This window comes from Mustela lutreola, chromosome 1 (genome assembly GCF_030435805.1).
Source record: "Mustela lutreola isolate mMusLut2 chromosome 1, mMusLut2.pri, whole genome shotgun sequence".
NCBI lineage: Eukaryota > Metazoa > Chordata > Mammalia > Carnivora > Mustelidae > Mustela > Mustela lutreola.
This window is the reverse complement of record NC_081290.1, coordinates 101,625,249-101,643,894: the sequence shown is the minus strand read 5'-3', so window position 1 is coordinate 101,643,894 and position 18,646 is coordinate 101,625,249. Positions and strand designations below refer to the sequence as shown.

The window sequence follows — 18,646 nt, the reverse complement described above, 5'->3', positions numbered from 1 at the left end:
TTGGCTGGTTCAGTTAGTTAACTGTTTGCCGTCAGCTCAGGTCATGATCCTGGGATCCTGGGATCCTGGGATTAAACCCCACATTGGGCTCCCTGCTCTGCGGGGAGTATGCTTCTGCTCTGCCCCTCAGCCCCTCTCGTGGTCTCTTTTTCTCTCTCTCAAGTAAATAAATAAATATAATCTTTTAAAAAGGAAGGGAGGGAGGGAAAGAGGGAAGGACGGGGGAGGAAGGAAGGATGGAAGGAAAGGACACCTGCAGCTCTCCTAGAAACTCAACGGTAAGGCTGCTGCTCAGGTGTTCATCGAATCTGGTGGGAGTATCCTAGAACGTGGCAGTGTTAGTAGACCAACTAGAGGCAGGACCCCCAGGGAAGAGGAAGAGGAAAAAGAAGGGACCCCGCCCAGAGGTTTTGCTGAGGCACCAACTCTAAAAACAGACGCATCCAGTATTTGGAGCCGCAGCAAAAGGAACAGACTTGGTCTTATTGGACTTCGATTGTTCAAAGCTCACCTGTGAGAACAAGGTAAAGCATTCGAGGCCACCAAAAACAGGTCACATCTGCAAGGCCCAGGGAGTCGTTTGGGTCGATGGTAAAGGCATCCTCCCTTTTCCGTTACTGCTCTCTACACCTAAGCCGGGATCCCCAAGCCCGCTTTGGAAAAAAGCACAGCCCTTCACCAGGTCCTTCTGTCCCTAGCTCTTCGGGTCTTCTCTCTGCTCAGCTCCTCATGGCCAGAGTTATTTACCAAACCCTGTTTGCCTCCTTTTACACTCGTGGGTAAAAACCTATAGTGGCTGCTCCTATTGGGTCCAATGTAAATGTTTCCTTCTTACTGCGGTAGGCTTCGCCCCTCTGCTTGTATTAAATGCCTCTCATTTCGAATGTCAGCAGGGGCACCTGGGTGGCTCAGTAGGTTAAGTGTCTGCCTTCAGCTCAGGTCATGATCCCAGGGTTCTGGGATCAAGCCCTGCACCAGGCTGCATGCTCCATGGGAAGCCTGCTTCTCCCTCTCCCACTCCTTCTGTTTGTGTTCCCTCTCTTGCTATGTGTCTCTCTCTGTCAAATAAATAAATAAAGTCTTTAAAAAATTTTTAAAACCTCAGCAATTCCCCAACTGCCAGAGGCAGGTGAAGGTGATACTCTCCAGAACATTCAGGTAGCCCAAGTTAGACAGTTGGAGTCCAGCAAAATGAGCCCATACCCTGAAATCTTATATCTAATCTCACTGCATTCTAGCCAAAGTAAAACAAGATCTTTAGGGTGTTTTAATATGTATTAACAATAAATCCGGTGTAGCTGATCGTCTTCCAGTATTTTGGGTTTTTTTTTCACTAGTGTGTAACCAGCGACTTTTTGTGACAAGATTTTCTCTAACACTTTTAAATCGATTTCATTTTTTTTTTTAAGATTTTATTTATTTATTTGACAGAGAGAGAGATCACAAGTAGGCAGAGAGGCAGGCAGAGAGAGAGAGAGAGAGAGAAGCAGGCTCCCCGCTGAGCAAAGAGCCCGATGTGGGGCTCGATCCCAGGACACTGAGATCATGGCCTGAGCCAAAGGCAGCGGCTTAATCCACTGAGCCACCCAGGCGCCCCTCGATTTCATTTTTTAAGCAAGTTCCCCAAACCGGAAGCCTTGGTTATCATCAAAAGTCTCTTGCTTGGAAAAAATATTCTCCATAATCATATCCCAGGTCTTACTTCAGGATTGGCAGGTGGGAATCTTCCACAAATGATTCCTGGCAGCCGAAGAGGCAGTGAGCTGTCTCTCATGGTCAAGAGATGCCCAGACTCCATGAATGTGACAAAGTTGCCCTGCATTTTCCCAGAGCCTGAGTAAAACTCAACACAACAGCAACGACAAGAAACCCAAAAGACAAAATGAGGCCTACCTGCCTCTGGTGTGAGCATTTTTTGAGACTTTAAGTATTCCTTCTTCTCTTATTTTATAACATTTCCATTGTAGTAGAACTGCCATGGAGAAGGAGAGCTAGAAATACTGAGAGAATGGGAGAATGACCTGGGTCTGAGGAGAAAAATGCCGATGTTGTGTCCCTGACACCTCAGCTGAAGGGGCAACGGAAACATGACACTGTGTGGGGCCACACGGCCTGTTTCCCTAGCGTCGCAGGGTCCTCTATGGCAGGACCAACTTTGGGGGCGTCTGGAGATGTCTACAGATACCTCATAATGCCTGTTAATCTCATTTAATTTTTAATCTCATTTAATTGATTACGAAGCTTTCAACTAAGACAGAAAGGGCCACCTGGAGCGTCTTGTCAATTCCCCAGACGGAGTCTTGCACCAAGCAAACTACAAACACCTGAAGAGGCAATGTAGGAGCCAAAAGAAAAAAAAAAAAAGGCTTAACAAACCATTCTTATTGTTAGTAGTGGTCTTGTTCTGTTCCTTAAAAAGATTACATGGGCCTTAGTATTTCAGGAATCCCTGAGAATTATTTATGGGAAAGCAAATATGTTTGAACATTTTAGCAAAGGAGAGAAACGTATCAAAGCCCTGGTTCAGGAGAGGATTGTTCTTGCTTCACCTCTACCTATAGTGGAAAATACGGCAGTTACTTTCAACTTAAATATTTCTCAAAAATGTCCAAAGGATCAGGGCTTTATTCAGTGAGGCTAAACAATAACTTCTCCATAAACCACACTTCCGGGGCTTATAATCAATTTCAAAGCTTATTAAAGTCTTTCATTGGAATGCATATCCAAATAAAAACATTTAACCTTTTCAATTCAAAAAAATTCAATTCAAAAGAACTTTCCACCTCAACTTTTATGGCACGAGATATCAGACCGGAGGGTACATAAGAAGGACACAAAGCACATATTTAAAATGCATATCCCTGGCTTCAACCCAGAGATACCAACCCAAGTGACTTTAATACAGATGGGTCAAGGCTCCAGGCTGAAAAACATTTCTTTAGACTTGAGACAACTGAACAGAAATTGCTAAATGCCATCCATCCCTTCTTGTTATAGAGCTTCTTGAGGAAACATTCCTGTCTGCCTACTGGTCAGAAAGAAAGGAAATTTTGTGTGGTTAGCTGTGTCCTTTCTCTCTCATGAGGAAAGCAAAGCCCCCAGCCCAAAAGAACTCCTCTTAGATCTTCTTGGCCCAAATTGGTCCTCATGGCTGGTGAATGCTGCAGGGGAGGCTGGGAGACCTGACCACAAGACTGTCATGATCAGTCCAAGTGTTTCATGACCCATTCCCTGGGGCTTGGCCCATTGCCACCCTCAACACAATCAGGACCCCAACTGTAAAGAAGGTGGAATAAAGGCCGGACAACTCCTAGTTCCACCTCGAAAGAGAAGAAAGCAAACATATGCTGAATACCTATTATATGGAAAGTTCTGGAACAAGCACTTAAACATTTTTTGAAATTCCATTTAACATCATACCCCAAACTCCCCTATAAACAGAGCTCCTTACTTTCACCATATCACCTCTGCTGTCTTTCAGAGTTATCACCGTGATAAGCCCTTACTCTAGACCCCCTTTCCAAAAGATTGCCTTTGAAAGTTTCCATTTAATGTAATTTACAAGTTCATCTCTAAGCTGTATTATCTTTTCTTTATTGAGGTTCTTCATTCTCTTTTATTTCTGGCAGGAACAGAAAACTTTATGAAAACCTTAAGCACAGTACTTTTAATCCATTAGAGATATGAACAAGAGGAACCAAATCCTTTCCCTATTGTTCTGAAGATTTAAAAATATAAGGAACTTAAGAGTCCCAGCACAGCTATTATTCAGTATATGGTGATTGCCTTGAGAGAATGCGGCATTAACATTTTTCTTTTGTTCTCATTTTTTAAAAGGAAACTAAATGCAAAGAAAAATGTTAATACAATGCGCAGGCTATGAATTAAAACATGCAAGTCAGGAAATGCAAAGGTGAATGATCTCATAGGATACTCAGCTCAGGTACACTGACCCCACGCATGGTGATCGGTCAGCATGACACACTTGGTGTTTCTGCCAATAAATCTGACACTCTGGCCACCAACCTTTGTGAATCTATAATTGCCTGGATAGTCACTCTAAGTGCAGAAGCAAACTACTATTGGAATTATTGCTTTTCTAATTTGTATTTATTTTTATTCTCTGCATTTTATCTACTTTATATTTGTATTCGCAAATTTTTAGTTGCTATGACCAGAAGAAATGTCGCTGAGTCGACATGACACTAAAAAATCAGGTCTGTTCAGTGAACAGTTCAGTCTACCCAGCCCTGAATTGCGTCTGACTGAATATCTGACAGTTGAATTATTTGGACAAGGGTTGTCATAAACAACCCATCTCACTCCCAGCCCCTGATCCGGGGAACTCAGTTTATCTTTTTTGTATTTTATCGAGCACATCATCCATTTTGTAGCTCAACATTGTTTTCTTTTTTCAATATACTTTGTCCCCTAATTCTACTTTCTACCTTGTCACCACTATTCTAGCTGATTCTATAGTTTATCCTTCTAATCATAAGCTTCTAGTCCCTACTTCAAATTTTAAAATTTTATTTATTTATTTATTTTAAATTAAATTAATTAATTTCTTTTCAGAAAAACAGTATTCATTATTTTTTCACCACACCCAGTGCTCCATGCAATTCGTGCCCTCTATAATACCCACCACCTGGTACCCCAACCTCCCACCACCCTGCCACTTCAAACCCCTCAGTTGTTTTTCAAAGTCCATAGTCTCTCATGATTTACCTCCCCTTCCAATTTACCCCAACTCCCTTCTCCTCTCTAACACCCCTTTATTTCTCTTTACCCTCAATCACAACCCCAATTTCCCCAGCCATGTTCCATGGGGAACCCATATGATGTAATACCCATATTAATTAGTGATTGCTGTATAACAAAGCGCCCCAAAGCTCTGTGGCTTAAAATAACCACTTGCTATCTTTCATAAATCTTTGGGTCTGTTGATGAGTTAAGTCTCCCCTCACTTTAATTTTCTTGTTATTTTTGGTATTTATTATTCCAAATGAACTAATAAAATTATTTCATCTGAAACTCAAAAATTCATTGAGGTTTTTAATTGCCTTGAACATTTATTAATCTTGGGAAGACTGACATTCCTGTGGTATTCAGTCTTTTCAGCAAACTGCTTCAGTTTTTTATATCTTGCTTTTTATCTTTTCATAACATTTTACAGTTTTATTCAACTAGACCCGATTCTTTTCTTCTTAATTTGTTGCTAAGTACTTTACAGGTGGTGTGGCTATCATCACCGGGACATTTGGATTCAGGCACATGGGAACTTCCAGAGAACTCGGAACCCAGACCCCATAAAGGGAGGGCAAGGAGAGACGGAATAAAGAAGCAACCTGCTCCAGAGGGGCAGCGGCAAGTCTACTGAGCCAGGGAACTTACCTCGGAGGCTTGACTTCGCAGCCTGAAGGTGAGTAGCTCTCGCTTCAGCCCACCGAAATCTTAAAAGATTATACAGAGGCCTAAACAGAATTCACTCATATACACTGTCCAGATAGTTCCCTAAACACCGGCTCTCTCAAGTCTGTATCCTTGAAACCGGCTCCCACTCTGGGAAAGGTGAGCCACAAAAGGTACCTTTCAAAGCAGAGGGGAGAGGTGAGGAGCCTCCAGGTGCCCGGCGTCAGTTCCTGGGTGAGGAAGTCACAGTCTTCCTACCACCTCCTCCAACAGTTTCATTTGTACTCAATTATTATTAACACAGAGATTTTTGTTTTAGACCATTTATCCTACACCCAACCTCTTTATTATTTTCTCATCTCTCTTCTAGCAAAATGATGTTATACTCTATTTTCATTTCAATTCTCATTTTTTAAACTTTGGTTTTCCCCTTCTCCTTTCTTAATATTCTTCGCTATGCCACTTATTGTTACAAGCCCTAAACAAAATAATACATGTGAAGCACTTAGCACAGTGTCTGGCAAATAAAATAGTAAGCACTCAGGAAACATTTGCTGTTAAGATTTCAATGATGTTTGTTAAGATAAATTTAAATTTTATGCTATATTCTTTACTCATCATCTTACTCTTAGCTATGAGATTTGTTTTGTAAAGATTTTATTTATTTATTTGAGAGAGAGAGAGAAAGCACAGAGGGGAGAGTGACAGGGAGAAGCAGACTGCCCACTGAGAAGAGCAGAGCCTGGACTGGGGGCTTGATCCCAGGACCCCGACTGAGATCATGACCTAAGCCGAAGGCAGCTGCTTAACTAACTGAGCCACCCAAGTGCCCCTTGAGATCTTTTGACTATATGAACTGGAAAAGAATCCCTACGTGCATAACTCTGGCAAACAGTATTCAATTTTGTACTTCATATTCCTAATACATTATATCCCTAGAAGATGAACATAATTAGCTAATCCATGATGCACCATGTGTATGGCAATTCTATAAGTCAAATATATTTAAGATTTTGTGTTTGATCTGAGGTGTCAAACAAGCTGAACTCAGCTTTTACATGAAACGTGTAATGCTTATAAATGCAGCTTTAATATAACTTTAAGTTATATTGATTATAATTAATTATATTAAATGTAACTAAGTTCTATTAATTAAATATTTAATTAAATAATTTGATTAAAGCAGACCTTCCTCATTAAACTTAATGTTGAGAATAAACTCCTTTCTAATCCCGACTTCCACTCATTACATTTTATTTTCAAAATTTTATTTATTTATTTGTCAGAGAGAGACAGAGTACAAGCTGGAAGAGCAGCAGGCAGAGAGAGAGGGAGAAGCAGGCTCCTGACCGAGCAGGGAGCCTAATGGGGGATCGATCCCAGGACCCTGAGATCACGACCTAAGCTGAAGGCCCATGCTTACCCGACTGAGACACCAGGCATCTCCCACTCATTAAGATATCTTTTTTTTTTTTTTAATATTTTATTTATTTATTTGACAGAGATCCCAAGCAGGCAGAGCAACAGGCAGAGAGAGGGAGAAGCAGACTCTCTGCTGAGCAGAGAGCCCGATGCGGGACTCGATCCCAGGACCCTGGAATCATGACCTGAGCCGAAGGCAGAGGCTTTAACCCACTGAGCCACCCAGGTGCCCCTAAGACATCTTTTGATGGTTTCCCAAAGTGCTATTTTTTCAATGGTTTTTCTTTTGCATTTGAATTAGTCAATGCTTGTTTTAGACAAATGTGTGTATTTTTCTTTTTTCTCTTTGCAAAAATGTACTTGTTTTCTTAATCTAGAAAACACAGGAGAAATTGGACACAAGGAGAAAGGGAAAAAAGTATGGCTGAACCAGGAACACTGTTCTGACTGGCTTAGATTTGTCTGTGACATTAATGTGTAGTCACTTTGTTCAGTAGGCTAGAGAATGGTATTATGAAGCAAAGATTACAAGGTCTCCTCTCAGATACTGGTATCACTGTTTCTTGGCCAAAAGACTACATCTTTACATATAATAATAATAATAATAATAATAATGCTGGAGCAGTGCTTTTCACACATTCTCATATAATTCCTGACTATAACCATCACTCCATAGGTAAGAAAATTGAGGCCTATGAAGCTGCAGGTCACAAAACCAACAAGGAATTGGTCAAACTTTATTCCCAAGCCTGAACTCTTCATCACAAAACTGTACTCTCCTTTAAGCTTATTCTTTGGCTTCAGCCAAAACATCTAGATATCTAAGCTTTTAACTTTTTCTCTCTCCAAGTTCTTTAATGGATGCATTTGAGTAGCTCATTGGAATTAGCTCACAACGTATGATCAGTTAACTCCCTCCATCTGCATTGATGTAAATATCACACAAAATAGCACTATTCAACTCTGAGGCTGAAAGTCTTTTAGGACAAGTTTTGGGAACCCGGGCCATGAAACCAGGTATCAGACATAACTTCTTTTTTTTTTTTTTTTTAAATTATTCAAATTCAGTTGGTTTTCCTTGGGGGAGCTGGTTGGGCAGCAAGGCCCCAGTGTGTTTACTTTTAGAGATACCTACATCCTTTTGGGCAACTGGAGTGGTTGTGCTCTTGGAGAACACTTTTCAAAGAGGATAAGCCAGAGCTGTTGTGAGAAATGCAAAGAGGGAGCCCATGTTCTAGCTCCTTTCGGGGAGATGTCTTCCTTTTCTTGACAAAGGCAGATCATTTTAGATGCTTCAGTGTTGGTGCATATCTGAGAGATGAAGATCCCTGATGAAATTTTTCATGTTTCCTATTTTGCTCCCTCAAATCTAGGCCCTAAGTTCCCTGGGAATCCAGGGAAGCAGGAAGTCAGGACAAGGAGGGGGCTTGGATCTTCACACACCCTGCTTAATCAGCCTTCAGGTATGTATCTTTAGGGAGGCTTTTACTTCAGTCCAAAGAAGACTGACTGGGAGCTAAGTGGGCAGGATGTTCTTTGTGCAATTTAAATATAATTATATTCAAGACAAGAATGTGTGGAGCAGGGAATAGAATCCAGCCGAAACATAACCAAAGCGGTTTGTATATTTCTAAGAAATATACCACACACATAAAAGAGGCCCAGTGACCAAATACTTCCTTACTTTGTGAGCCAACTCACCCCTGGATACATCTGTGCTAATAAAAATAGACCATATGTGGGGAGCATGACTTCCGAATTTTTCTTGATAAAGTATCTGAATGTGGACTTCCAAGAGATAGACATAATTGCTCTCCTCTTGGATGAAAATGAAACTCAAATATGTGGTCTTGATTACCAGAGCAGAACAGAGAATTGACAGATTTAAAACATTATATTTCTGCCAAGATGATTGCACTTTCTTTTCCTCCGTCCTTTAAAAAAATAATATTTTTCCATTCCCTTTTCCAGCTGATGGATAGATAAAAATGGCACTGAGATTTCCAAGACCACTTGGCAAGAGAAGTTTGGTAAAAGGGTTGAATGTTTTAAAAATTGGTTTATACTTTTTATGAAACAGGAAGAGGAAAAATTAAATGTCTGTGTGTATCAGAGTTGTAGAGTAAAGACACTCATACCAACCTGTGGACTAGCATCACTGGGTGCTTTTATTTTCTTCCCATCTCTCTGGAACACACAAGTGTGTGGCCAATCCCAACGGCCCAGGCTCCTAGAATCACATTTTCATCATGTCCCTCTTTGGTGGGCTGGAGGCCAGGGGCCCAGTGGGGACGAGATTCAGAAAGGACAATTACATGATAGGACAAGAAGTTCCTCTTTAGACCACATTTCACCCTAATGCTGTTAACTTCTCTTCATGTTTTCATCTTGATTTTACGAGTACATTTTTGTAGTTTCGAAAGGACAAGTTTCCGAAGTGCCAAATATATTTTTTAATGTTTTCTTCTATATTTTAACTCTTAAAATATGCTGCTGAATTTTAACTATCAAGATTTTTACATGAAATACACATTTTCCTCACATGTTTATATTATAATCAGGGGTTTTGGTGGCAAATAATAGAAATTCCAGATAATTTTGGTAGCAAAGGAATTTATAGGAAGGCTATTGGGTATCCTATAGAATTTGATGGAAAATGCCTAAGAATGAGGCTTAGGAAATGATCAGGAATGAAAGGAGGCCGGTATGGAGGACTCATCCAAGGTTATTTTGTAGATGGGATATTACTTCTGCACAGGAGACCCCATCCCCAGGGATTCCCCTTCCCCTAGACACTAGCAGCCCCCAGAATTTCAGCTCTACCACTGCCACCATGAAACTGTGACTCGTATGGTGTTTATTATCTAGGCATCACTCTCCCTATACATTCAACACTTTAGGTAGAGTTTCTAAATTAGCCAAGGTGCTATGTTATACTTTAGCTGCTTGTGGTTGGAGAGGGGATATCTATGGGGCCCTTCAACCTTTGTAGACTTACATAAAGGAGTTCTCCCTAAATAAAGAGACCTAGATAATGTGGCACCAAAAACCCATCAACTGTCACCTCTAATTGTTCCCGTAAACATATCTATGCATATACATCACCCACTAGTGAATATTTCTATTCAGTATCCACTAGTGAATAAACCTAGCCACTAGAAAGCATCTACTCATAGTCTCCATTCTGTTTATCAACTGTCTCACTAACTGAATCCTTCTGTAATCCATTTTTACTTTTTTTTTGTATTTTTCCTTCTATTTCTCTGCCCAGTGGCATTTTATTCTCATTCACCTTAATATACTATCTCCATGTATACTCTGCCGTCTTTTTAATTTATTTTAGATTTTATTTATTTATTTGACAGTGAGAGAGAGAGCACAAGTAGGGGAAGCAACAGGGAAAGGGAGAAACAAGCTCCCTGCTGAGCAGGGAGCCCTACACAGGGCTCAATCCCAGGACCCTGGGATCATGACCTGAGCTGAAGGTAGCTGCCTAATGACTGAGACACCCAGGCACCCATGCCATCTCTTTTTAATGCTAAATTTTAAGAACAGATCATGATTATTTCATAGAGAGTATGATTACAAATCAAAAATGCTGGCATCCCCAGGATGCCAAGGTGGCTAGGTGCCTACGTGGCAAATCAGTTAAATGTCTAACTGTTGATCTTAGCCCAGGTCTTGATCTGAAGATCATGAGTTCAAGCTCTGCACTGCACTCAAAACTACTTAAAAAAATATATATATATGCTGGCATCCCAACCACAATTGTATATCCAGCTTCTAACTCAGCATCTCCACTTGAATAGTCAACTTGAGGATATTCTACAAAAGCAAACTTGATACACTGCCTCCTCCCCAAATGGACCAAGTGTCATTCCCCCTAACTCCCTCTATCGGGTCTCTATTACTGGTACCACCACCTCAGGTATTTAAGAATATGAGAGGTATCTGGGGAAACTGGTGGAGTTTTTGGATAGACTGAGAATGCATTATTCTCCCACTTAAAAATTCACTATGAAACACAGTGCAGGAACTAATTATTAGACTCCAGAAATGAAAGATGCCTGCAATTTCCCTCTTCCATCAGAAATGTCTCTCAAGTAGGAAAGGTTTCATGTAAACAAAACAAAAAACATCACATAAATAAGAAGCCAAAAAGTTTAATGTTATTGAATAATGAAAGTTCATTCGGGGCTTACACAGATCATAAGAATAGATTATAACAGCTAGCTGAGAGATTAATAGCTTTTTAGACGGAAAGGAGAAAGCAGTTTATATTTTCAATGTAGAAAAAGAAAATCTAATTGCTACAGATGTTTTGTAAAATTCCTAAAACAAAGTCTAGCCAAGTTTATTGTTTAGTGATTTTTTTCTTTTTTCAAGGGATGAAAAATGAGATTCAATGTGTATACTAGTGGTTACAACTAATATAACAGCTTGAAAAAATCATAAGACAGAAGCATAAATATAATATAAAAAGACAAGATTTTAAAATTGTACTGTAGGAATATTAACTATAATAAGTGGAAAAGATACATTAAAACCAGCAGTGTGTTACACTAGTTCAAAACAAAACTCATAAGGCAGACCAAAACTGATGCTAGTTAAGGAAAGTGGTCTGTTGTTAGGAAGTGTATCCAGACAGACACCACCACAAAGAAATGCCAACAGTAATTATGTGGTCCCCTCTTGTTACTCAGTTAAGTGTCAAAGGTGGAGTGACTAGGTCAACAGCTTAAGCTTTCTCCAAGGATTTGTAGTATTCCATCAGCACAGTCCAGGCTTTGGGAGCCATGAAACCTTCTGGAGGCTTCTGGCCTTCTCGAGCAAGTTTGCGCATCCGTGTGCCTGAAATAAATTCATAGTCTTCATGGCTGAAAGAAAAAAAAAGAAAGAAAGAAAAGAACATGATTTCCCATATTTAGAATCTTAGTGACAATGAAACTTTAAAAAGTTTTTGTTCTTCTGTGCATGGTAGATAAGTTTAATGGGAAAAAAGTCTGGAAAAAACATAGTACTTGTAAAATGAATGACTGATCTGATTTCAGATTTGCCATTGAACAAAAAACACCATGCTATCAGACATTACCCATTTTTGGAACTTGGAAACAAATTTTAATTGAAATCTTTACTAAGATCATTGTATATTCACATGCAATTGTAAGAAATAATACAGTGAGAGCTCATGTACCCTTTACCCAGTTTCCCCAATGGCAGAATCTTGCAAAGCTATAGCCTAGTATCACAATCAGGTTATCAGTATGGACGCAACCTACCAACCTGTTTCAGATTTCCCTAATTCTACGCAGGCTCTGTGTATTTAGTTCTATACAATTTTATCACCTATGTAGGTTCATGTATCCACCATAGTCAAGACGCATTAACAGTTCCAAAACCATGAACATCCCTCGGTTTGCCCCTTTACAGCCATACCCACCTATCTCCCTTACTCCTCCTCCCCAGCCCATGCCAACTAATTTAGAAGTAGAAATTTACAAAAACAAGAAAGTATTAAATCCAATTTAACTTCCACAGGTTGAAAACTTTTTAGGACATCTGAATCTGAAAGGTCAAATGCATAACAGGGCATTAAGAGAAAAACAGTCATCGTTTTACAGCAAAAGCAAGTTAAGTAGTAGTAACTGGTACTATCCCACTGATAAGATACCATAAAAATGATGTTCGTTTTTTCATCTTATATTCAAAAACACACAAAGGCCCTTAAACCCCTAAGTACTGAGCACTTGTGGCTACAGTCTACTACGTAGTCTACTAGGAATTTCACCCTCTTCCCTCAGACAAGGAGAACCAACCTACATAGCAGACCAGGACCCATCAAGAGCTCTAGGTCACTTAGGGCACCAGATCACAGGCTGTGTTTACTCCCAGTTAGGAGCTATATGCTCCCTTGCCACTTCATTATTTGTGGCGTTAAACTGGGGATCATAGATCATAAACTGCCACTTGCTTCTGGAGGGAGGCCAAGTACGTGTTTTTTTTTTTTTTTTTAATTAATTTTTTATTTTTTTATAAACATATATTTTTATCCCCAGGGGTACAGGTGTGTGAATCACCAGGTTTACACACTTCACAGCACTCACCAAAGCACATACCCTCCCCAATGTCCATAATCCCACCCCCTTCTCCCAAACCCCCTCCCCCCAGCAACCCTCAGTTTGTTTTGTGAGATTAAGAGTCACTTATGGTTTGTCTCCCTCCCAATCCCATCTTGTTTCATTTATTCTTCTCCTACCCACTTAAGCCTCCATGTTGCATCACCACTTCCTCAAACAGTTAACAAAATCAAAAGACAACTGACAGAATGGGAGAAGATATTTGCAAATGACATATCAGATAAAGGACTAGTGTCAAGTACGTGTTTTTAACTAATAATCACACTGCCAGGAATCTACACTAAGGAAATAACCAAAAGCACACAAATGTTATGCATAAAGGTAGCTAGTTGAACATTGTTTGGGGATGGTAAAATACTGTAAATGACCTGAAGGCTGAAGGTTCTAAATAAATTATGGTACAGCACTGAGTAAAATAATCAGAACACAAAGCTGTATGTGTAATACAAATGCAATTTTGTTAAAATACAGAGTGTGTGGAAAGAAGACTATAAAGAAATATAATCCAAATATCAATAGTGGTTATTTCTATACAGTATTATTACAAATGCTTTTAATTTTGCTCATGTTTTCTGTGCCTTTCTACAATGATTTTTATCAATTATCAATATTAAAATCAAATAATATATCAAATATCATTTTATAAGTAAAAGTTTATTTTAAAAAATATCTACCCAAAGTGAGTTTAAATAATTTTCAGAAATTTAACCTTAACTTGAAACCTCAATTATTTGGCATACTGCCCTGAGGAGCAGATAAATAAGATGCTGCTACAGTATTACGCTTCCTATTCTGGTCTCGAGGTAGTTATAACGGCTATTAATTCATACTTACCCAGCAGCATTAACAGTTAAGAGTATATCTGGGGGCACCTGGGTGGCTCAGTGGGTTAAAGCCTCTACCTTTGGCTCAGGTCATGATCCCAGGGTCCTGGAATCAAGCCCCACACTGGGCTCTCTGCTTGGAGGGGAGCCTGCTTCCTCCCTTCTCTCTCTGCCTGCCTCTCTGCCTAATTGCAATCTCTGTCAAATAAATAAATTAAATCCTCAAAAAAAAAAAAAAAGTATATCTGAATGGTGCTAGAGACACAGAAATATTTATGAACCAGTGATCGGGTACTTTATTAACTTTCCTATCAGGAACTCAGTAAATATTTAGTAAAATATAAAAGAATGAAAAGGTATATGTACAGACAAATTCTACTAGTTCAATGTAGAACCACATATAGTCTTAATGAGTCACTACTCTTCATCTTCTGGCAATAAAGGGGGAATACAGGGTTTTTTATTGCTGTGGTGAATTCAAGCTACTTGTACATTCCCTTTCATCTAAATCTAGATTACTCACACTAGAGATTTCTACAAGACCTTCATAATGATCTCTTCCATAATCATCTTCAGATGTCTTCTGACCTTGCTTACTTCCACTTTAGGCAGGGGAACCCACATACCACCTTCCTAACCTGGTTCATTTAATCTACTTAGGAGCCCTCAGACAGTGGGCTCCAGACCAAGAAAGACCAAGTTTTGTGACTTCCTCATGATCCAAACCAGGAACCGGTTTCTGGTTTCTCTTTCTGCTTTTCTGATTTTGTCTGTGTGCTTAAAGACCCCATTGCTCATGCGGCTTCTAAACCTTGCAACTGGTGGTATGACCACCAGGCTCTGTGTACCTCTTTCACCCGGTCTGGCCCTATGCTTGACCTCAACTGTCAGTTCCTAAGATCAACATGACTCTTTCCTGAATCAAGTTCTTCCTCTTCGATTAGCTGTTGGCCCCACTCCCCAGGGAGATACCCACACTTTAGTGAATGCCCCAACCCACTTTGAAACATTTCTAAAAATTTTATTCTGGAATACTATACATGGAGGATAGCAATACAAAATGGTGTGACTCATTTCATCAGTCACAGGAAAATCACTTCTTACTGTTAAGCAGAAAAGTACTACTAAAATTCAGGCGTGCAACATCTTCCCCTCGTCCCCCTGCCTGCTTCCTATTCTCTCAACTACCAAAAAGACAGGAAGATATACAGACGCATTCAGCTCAACATTTCAGCAGCTCTCATCTGCTTAGGTAAAACTTCTTTTAAATGTCTATAAATTCTCAGTGATGATCAATAAAAGTGAAAGGTTAACAGATATTCCTTAAAAGATGGATCCAAATAGTTTCAATCTAGGGGCTATCTCTCACTGCTCTTATCTGTTCAAGGTGTAAGACAAGTCAGATCTTCTAGAACAGAGGGGCCCATGCAGATGGCTGATTACCACAGTTGAAACAGGAAATAAGCCAACATCTTTCTTTTACACAAATGACAACCTATAGGGAAAAAAAGAAATTGACTGTATGTGAGATATGCCTAGAAAAGAAGCAAGACGGTGAGAGGAGATTTCAAAACATTCAGTAAGATTGGGCTTAGAAACAATCTGTAAATTTATCAACACTAAAATGAAAACTGAGTTGGAGAAACCAGGCAAGCTCTCCAAAGAAAGGGGACTTAGTAAAAGGAAAAGCATTGTCAAAGGAGTAGAAGGAAAACCAAGACGATAGGGAGGTCACAGAAGAAGAGAAATTCTGACGTTGTTAAGGCCACAGAGAGGCTGAGAAAAATGACCATGAGGAAAGAAACCCCACTGGACTAACAAATCAGAATTTTTTCCTTAACTGAGGAATTTTAGTAGATGGTGAAGAAAAGAGAGAGTAGTAAACTGGCAGACAGACAGAGTGGAAAAAAGAGGAGATTTTTTTAAAGGAAAAGGTAGGTCTTAGCAAGCACTAACTCTATAGGTAGAAAAAAATAAATGGCAAGATTGAGAAAAGGGAGGAGGATGAAAGCCAGGAGAGAAATGAAAGATGGAGAAGGAAGTCTGGCATGAAGGACACAGGAAGGGGGGCTTGGACAAGGAGGAGCATCGGGGAAATAAGAAACAACGACGATAGGGGGTTAGAAAAAGACGGGCCAAGTTAATGCAGGATGGTCTCAACCTTTTCAATAAAGATGTGAAGCTTGTCTTCAAGAGTAAGAAGAAGCTATTTGGGAATGGATATTCATAATAGAATCCATTAACACTGCTGATTTTGTCTCCAAGCCAGCCAGGTTACTGCTGAGGGGAGAGCCAGAGGGAAAGCCAAGAGGGTAGAGCGATCCAGAGAGCTATCCGACTGTATCTAAACATCCTCACTCCAACCCAATGAAAAGTCAGTTCATTTAGCTCCAGAGGTTCACTGATTGGCACCCTAAATAATCTTTGCTGAGGAAAATTAGGACCCTAGAGCTTTATGGCCACATTAATTTTAAAGTCTGATTTCAACAAAGGAAACCTTGTGTCCCATGCACCAAGTGCTGGTTCTTGAAGGCAAAGAGAAAGATGTGAGAGCATGGCTGTGGGATGACTCTGTCCTGACTATCTGATGAAAGGAAAAAAGCCAGACCAATTACAGCCCTTTCTCTTCCCCATGATGCCAAACTGTCTGGAATCCAGAAGTTTGCTTGCATTCCTTCTGAAATTGCATTTTAAAACCAAGGTCCCTGGGTACCTCTTTTCCTGACGCTATTTCACACTCCATCTGCCCTGCATGCCACAAACATTTCTTCATCACATGAAATGGGAGTTTCTGTTCCCACATGGTGGCAGTTCCACTCCACCCTGGCTACAGAAAACACATTTATTTTCCTCCGCCTCATACTTGTACTGTCACAGAAGGATTTTACTTTTTATCCGAAGTCAGGTGCAAGGACCTGGCACAAGAGTTACATTACCCATAATCGAATTTTTCACAGTTCATCTTTAATTAGGCATCACCTTACAGAAATAATTAAAACAAGTGAAAATTCAGACGTGTGGGGAATAGTCTAAAATTAGCTCTCCACTTTACCTCTGAGTAATCAGCAATCTGCCAGAAGCAGAGAAGGCTACTAAATAAATGACCCCAAGGCTTTCACTACAAAGCAATTCTAATAAGCCATCTAATTACACAAGTTAACCAATCTCCCATGGCACCTGAAAAAAGAAAACCAAATATGATGGATTTTTTTTCCTTTTCAAAACCACTTGGTCGCAGATTCTTATAATCCACAGCTCTTCAAGAAAGGGGCTCAAGTGGCAGGGAGGGGGAAAGGCACGCCATCGAGCAAGCTACAAGCGACCCTGTGGGATGCACCAGCATCTTGTCCCATGTGGGATGTACTGACTACATGTGGCCAGCATCTTGACTAACTCCAAAGTACAATGACTCTTGGCCACTTGTTGAAGATCTTAAATCTTTACAAGCATCTGCTGTCTCTTAGTCCACATCTGCGGCCATCAGAGCCACCAGCACGAGCTGCTCAAATGGACAAGAGTGGGGTCAGCAGATGGCCCATCAAGTGTATCTTTTGAAGGTTCATATTCAATTAGATCAGCTCGTTAAAAAATGCTAACTGGACAATAAGCAATCAGAGAAACAAAGGTCAATTTCTTCTCTGATAGAAAAATTATAGTAGTAACTTATAAGTGAATCTAAGAACTATTTTGGTTCTAATTAACTTTTCGTCCAACTTGAAAGCAGCTCATATATAATACTGTGTAGATCAAAACACTAAGAATTCTTAGGCATGAGGTCAAGAGTCATCTCTTCAAAACCAGATAAAAAGTTACTTACGGCTTTCTTTCCAGGAACTAAAAAGCACCAGCTAGCATAATACATGAAAAATTTAACAATTTTTAGTTTCAAACCAAAAACCAACTGAAATACACAAAAAAAGTAGTTATCTGGAACCTACTTACCAAAATCCTTAATTCATCATGTTTTCCTCCCAGCATCCCAATCTTGTAAGTAAAAGCTAGAGAACAGCTCCTGTTAGACATTCAATCAAATAACGAATTTCCAGGACTGCCCTAAAAACCGTATTGAAGTCAACTGAATTTTCGTCACCAAAGAGGGACATGAACCCTCTAATCTACCACAGTGTAGATGAACGGAAGCCTTTAACTGAGTGCCAACGGACAGGTTTCAAAAGGACCCAAAAATATCTTAGTGGGCAAAATGGGGCTTCTGCGCTTTCAACCGGGAATAAGAGCATCACCATTCTCAACTGCTTCTGAAAGAAGTCTCTGATTACTCAATAGTAGATTCCAATACTCAAAAAGCTAAACTCACACACCCTTAGACGGCCATCATCCACATCAAACTGCCTGGTGTGAGGTCCATGGCTGAACTCTGGCAGTAGGAAAACTTCCTCTCAGCACAATGCCCTCCCCTCTTCTGAACAGAACACCAATGTTCCTGGGTCCTTCCAATATACAGCCTACTTGGTTACAGGGTATAGACAGAGAATATCTTTTCAAAGGGTTTTTCAAAATCAATGACCCAAACAGCTTATGCATGGATGAGTTAACCAGAAAACGAGGTAAACCCAGGACACTGCTAGGTAACAAGGACATTGCTTTGACTGTATTAAGTAATTTCCTTCATATTTGTCACCAGGATCTCTTTGTCTTGTGATTTGTTTTCTACTTTTGAGACACATGTGACTATCCCCATTTATTTAGAAGCCAGGACTTCTATTACTCTCAAAACATGCAGATCAGCTCCAAATATGAAAGTAGAAAGTCTGGAGAGATTTTTCAAAAAGGGGAAAAAAGGAGCATATTTTGGACTTGTCACTAATGATGAAATAATTTAAAAGAACATAA

The 18,646-nt window shown here is 39.9% G+C and overlaps 1 protein-coding gene and 1 long non-coding RNA gene across 2 annotated transcripts in view; one reads left to right on the top strand and one right to left on the bottom strand.

The window, feature by feature from the left end:
- Positions 1–5,336: 5,336 nt before the first annotated feature.
- LOC131829556 (uncharacterized) overlaps positions 5,337–18,646 on the top strand; it is a 48,456-nt gene continuing 35,146 nt past the window's right edge. The window contains exon 1 of the long non-coding RNA XR_009352907.1: positions 5,337–5,422. This is a non-coding gene — a long non-coding RNA (uncharacterized LOC131829556). The remainder of the gene's footprint in view (positions 5,423–18,646) is intronic.
- The window catches only part of PAPSS1 (3'-phosphoadenosine 5'-phosphosulfate synthase 1), a 101,018-nt gene continuing 93,353 nt past the window's right edge, over positions 10,982–18,646 (bottom strand). Inside the window, exon 12 of the mRNA XM_059171434.1 lies at positions 10,982–11,711. Within this exon, the coding sequence (XP_059027417.1) occupies positions 11,573–11,711 (139 nt within the window). The 3' untranslated portion in view covers positions 10,982–11,572. The remainder of the gene's footprint in view (positions 11,712–18,646) is intronic.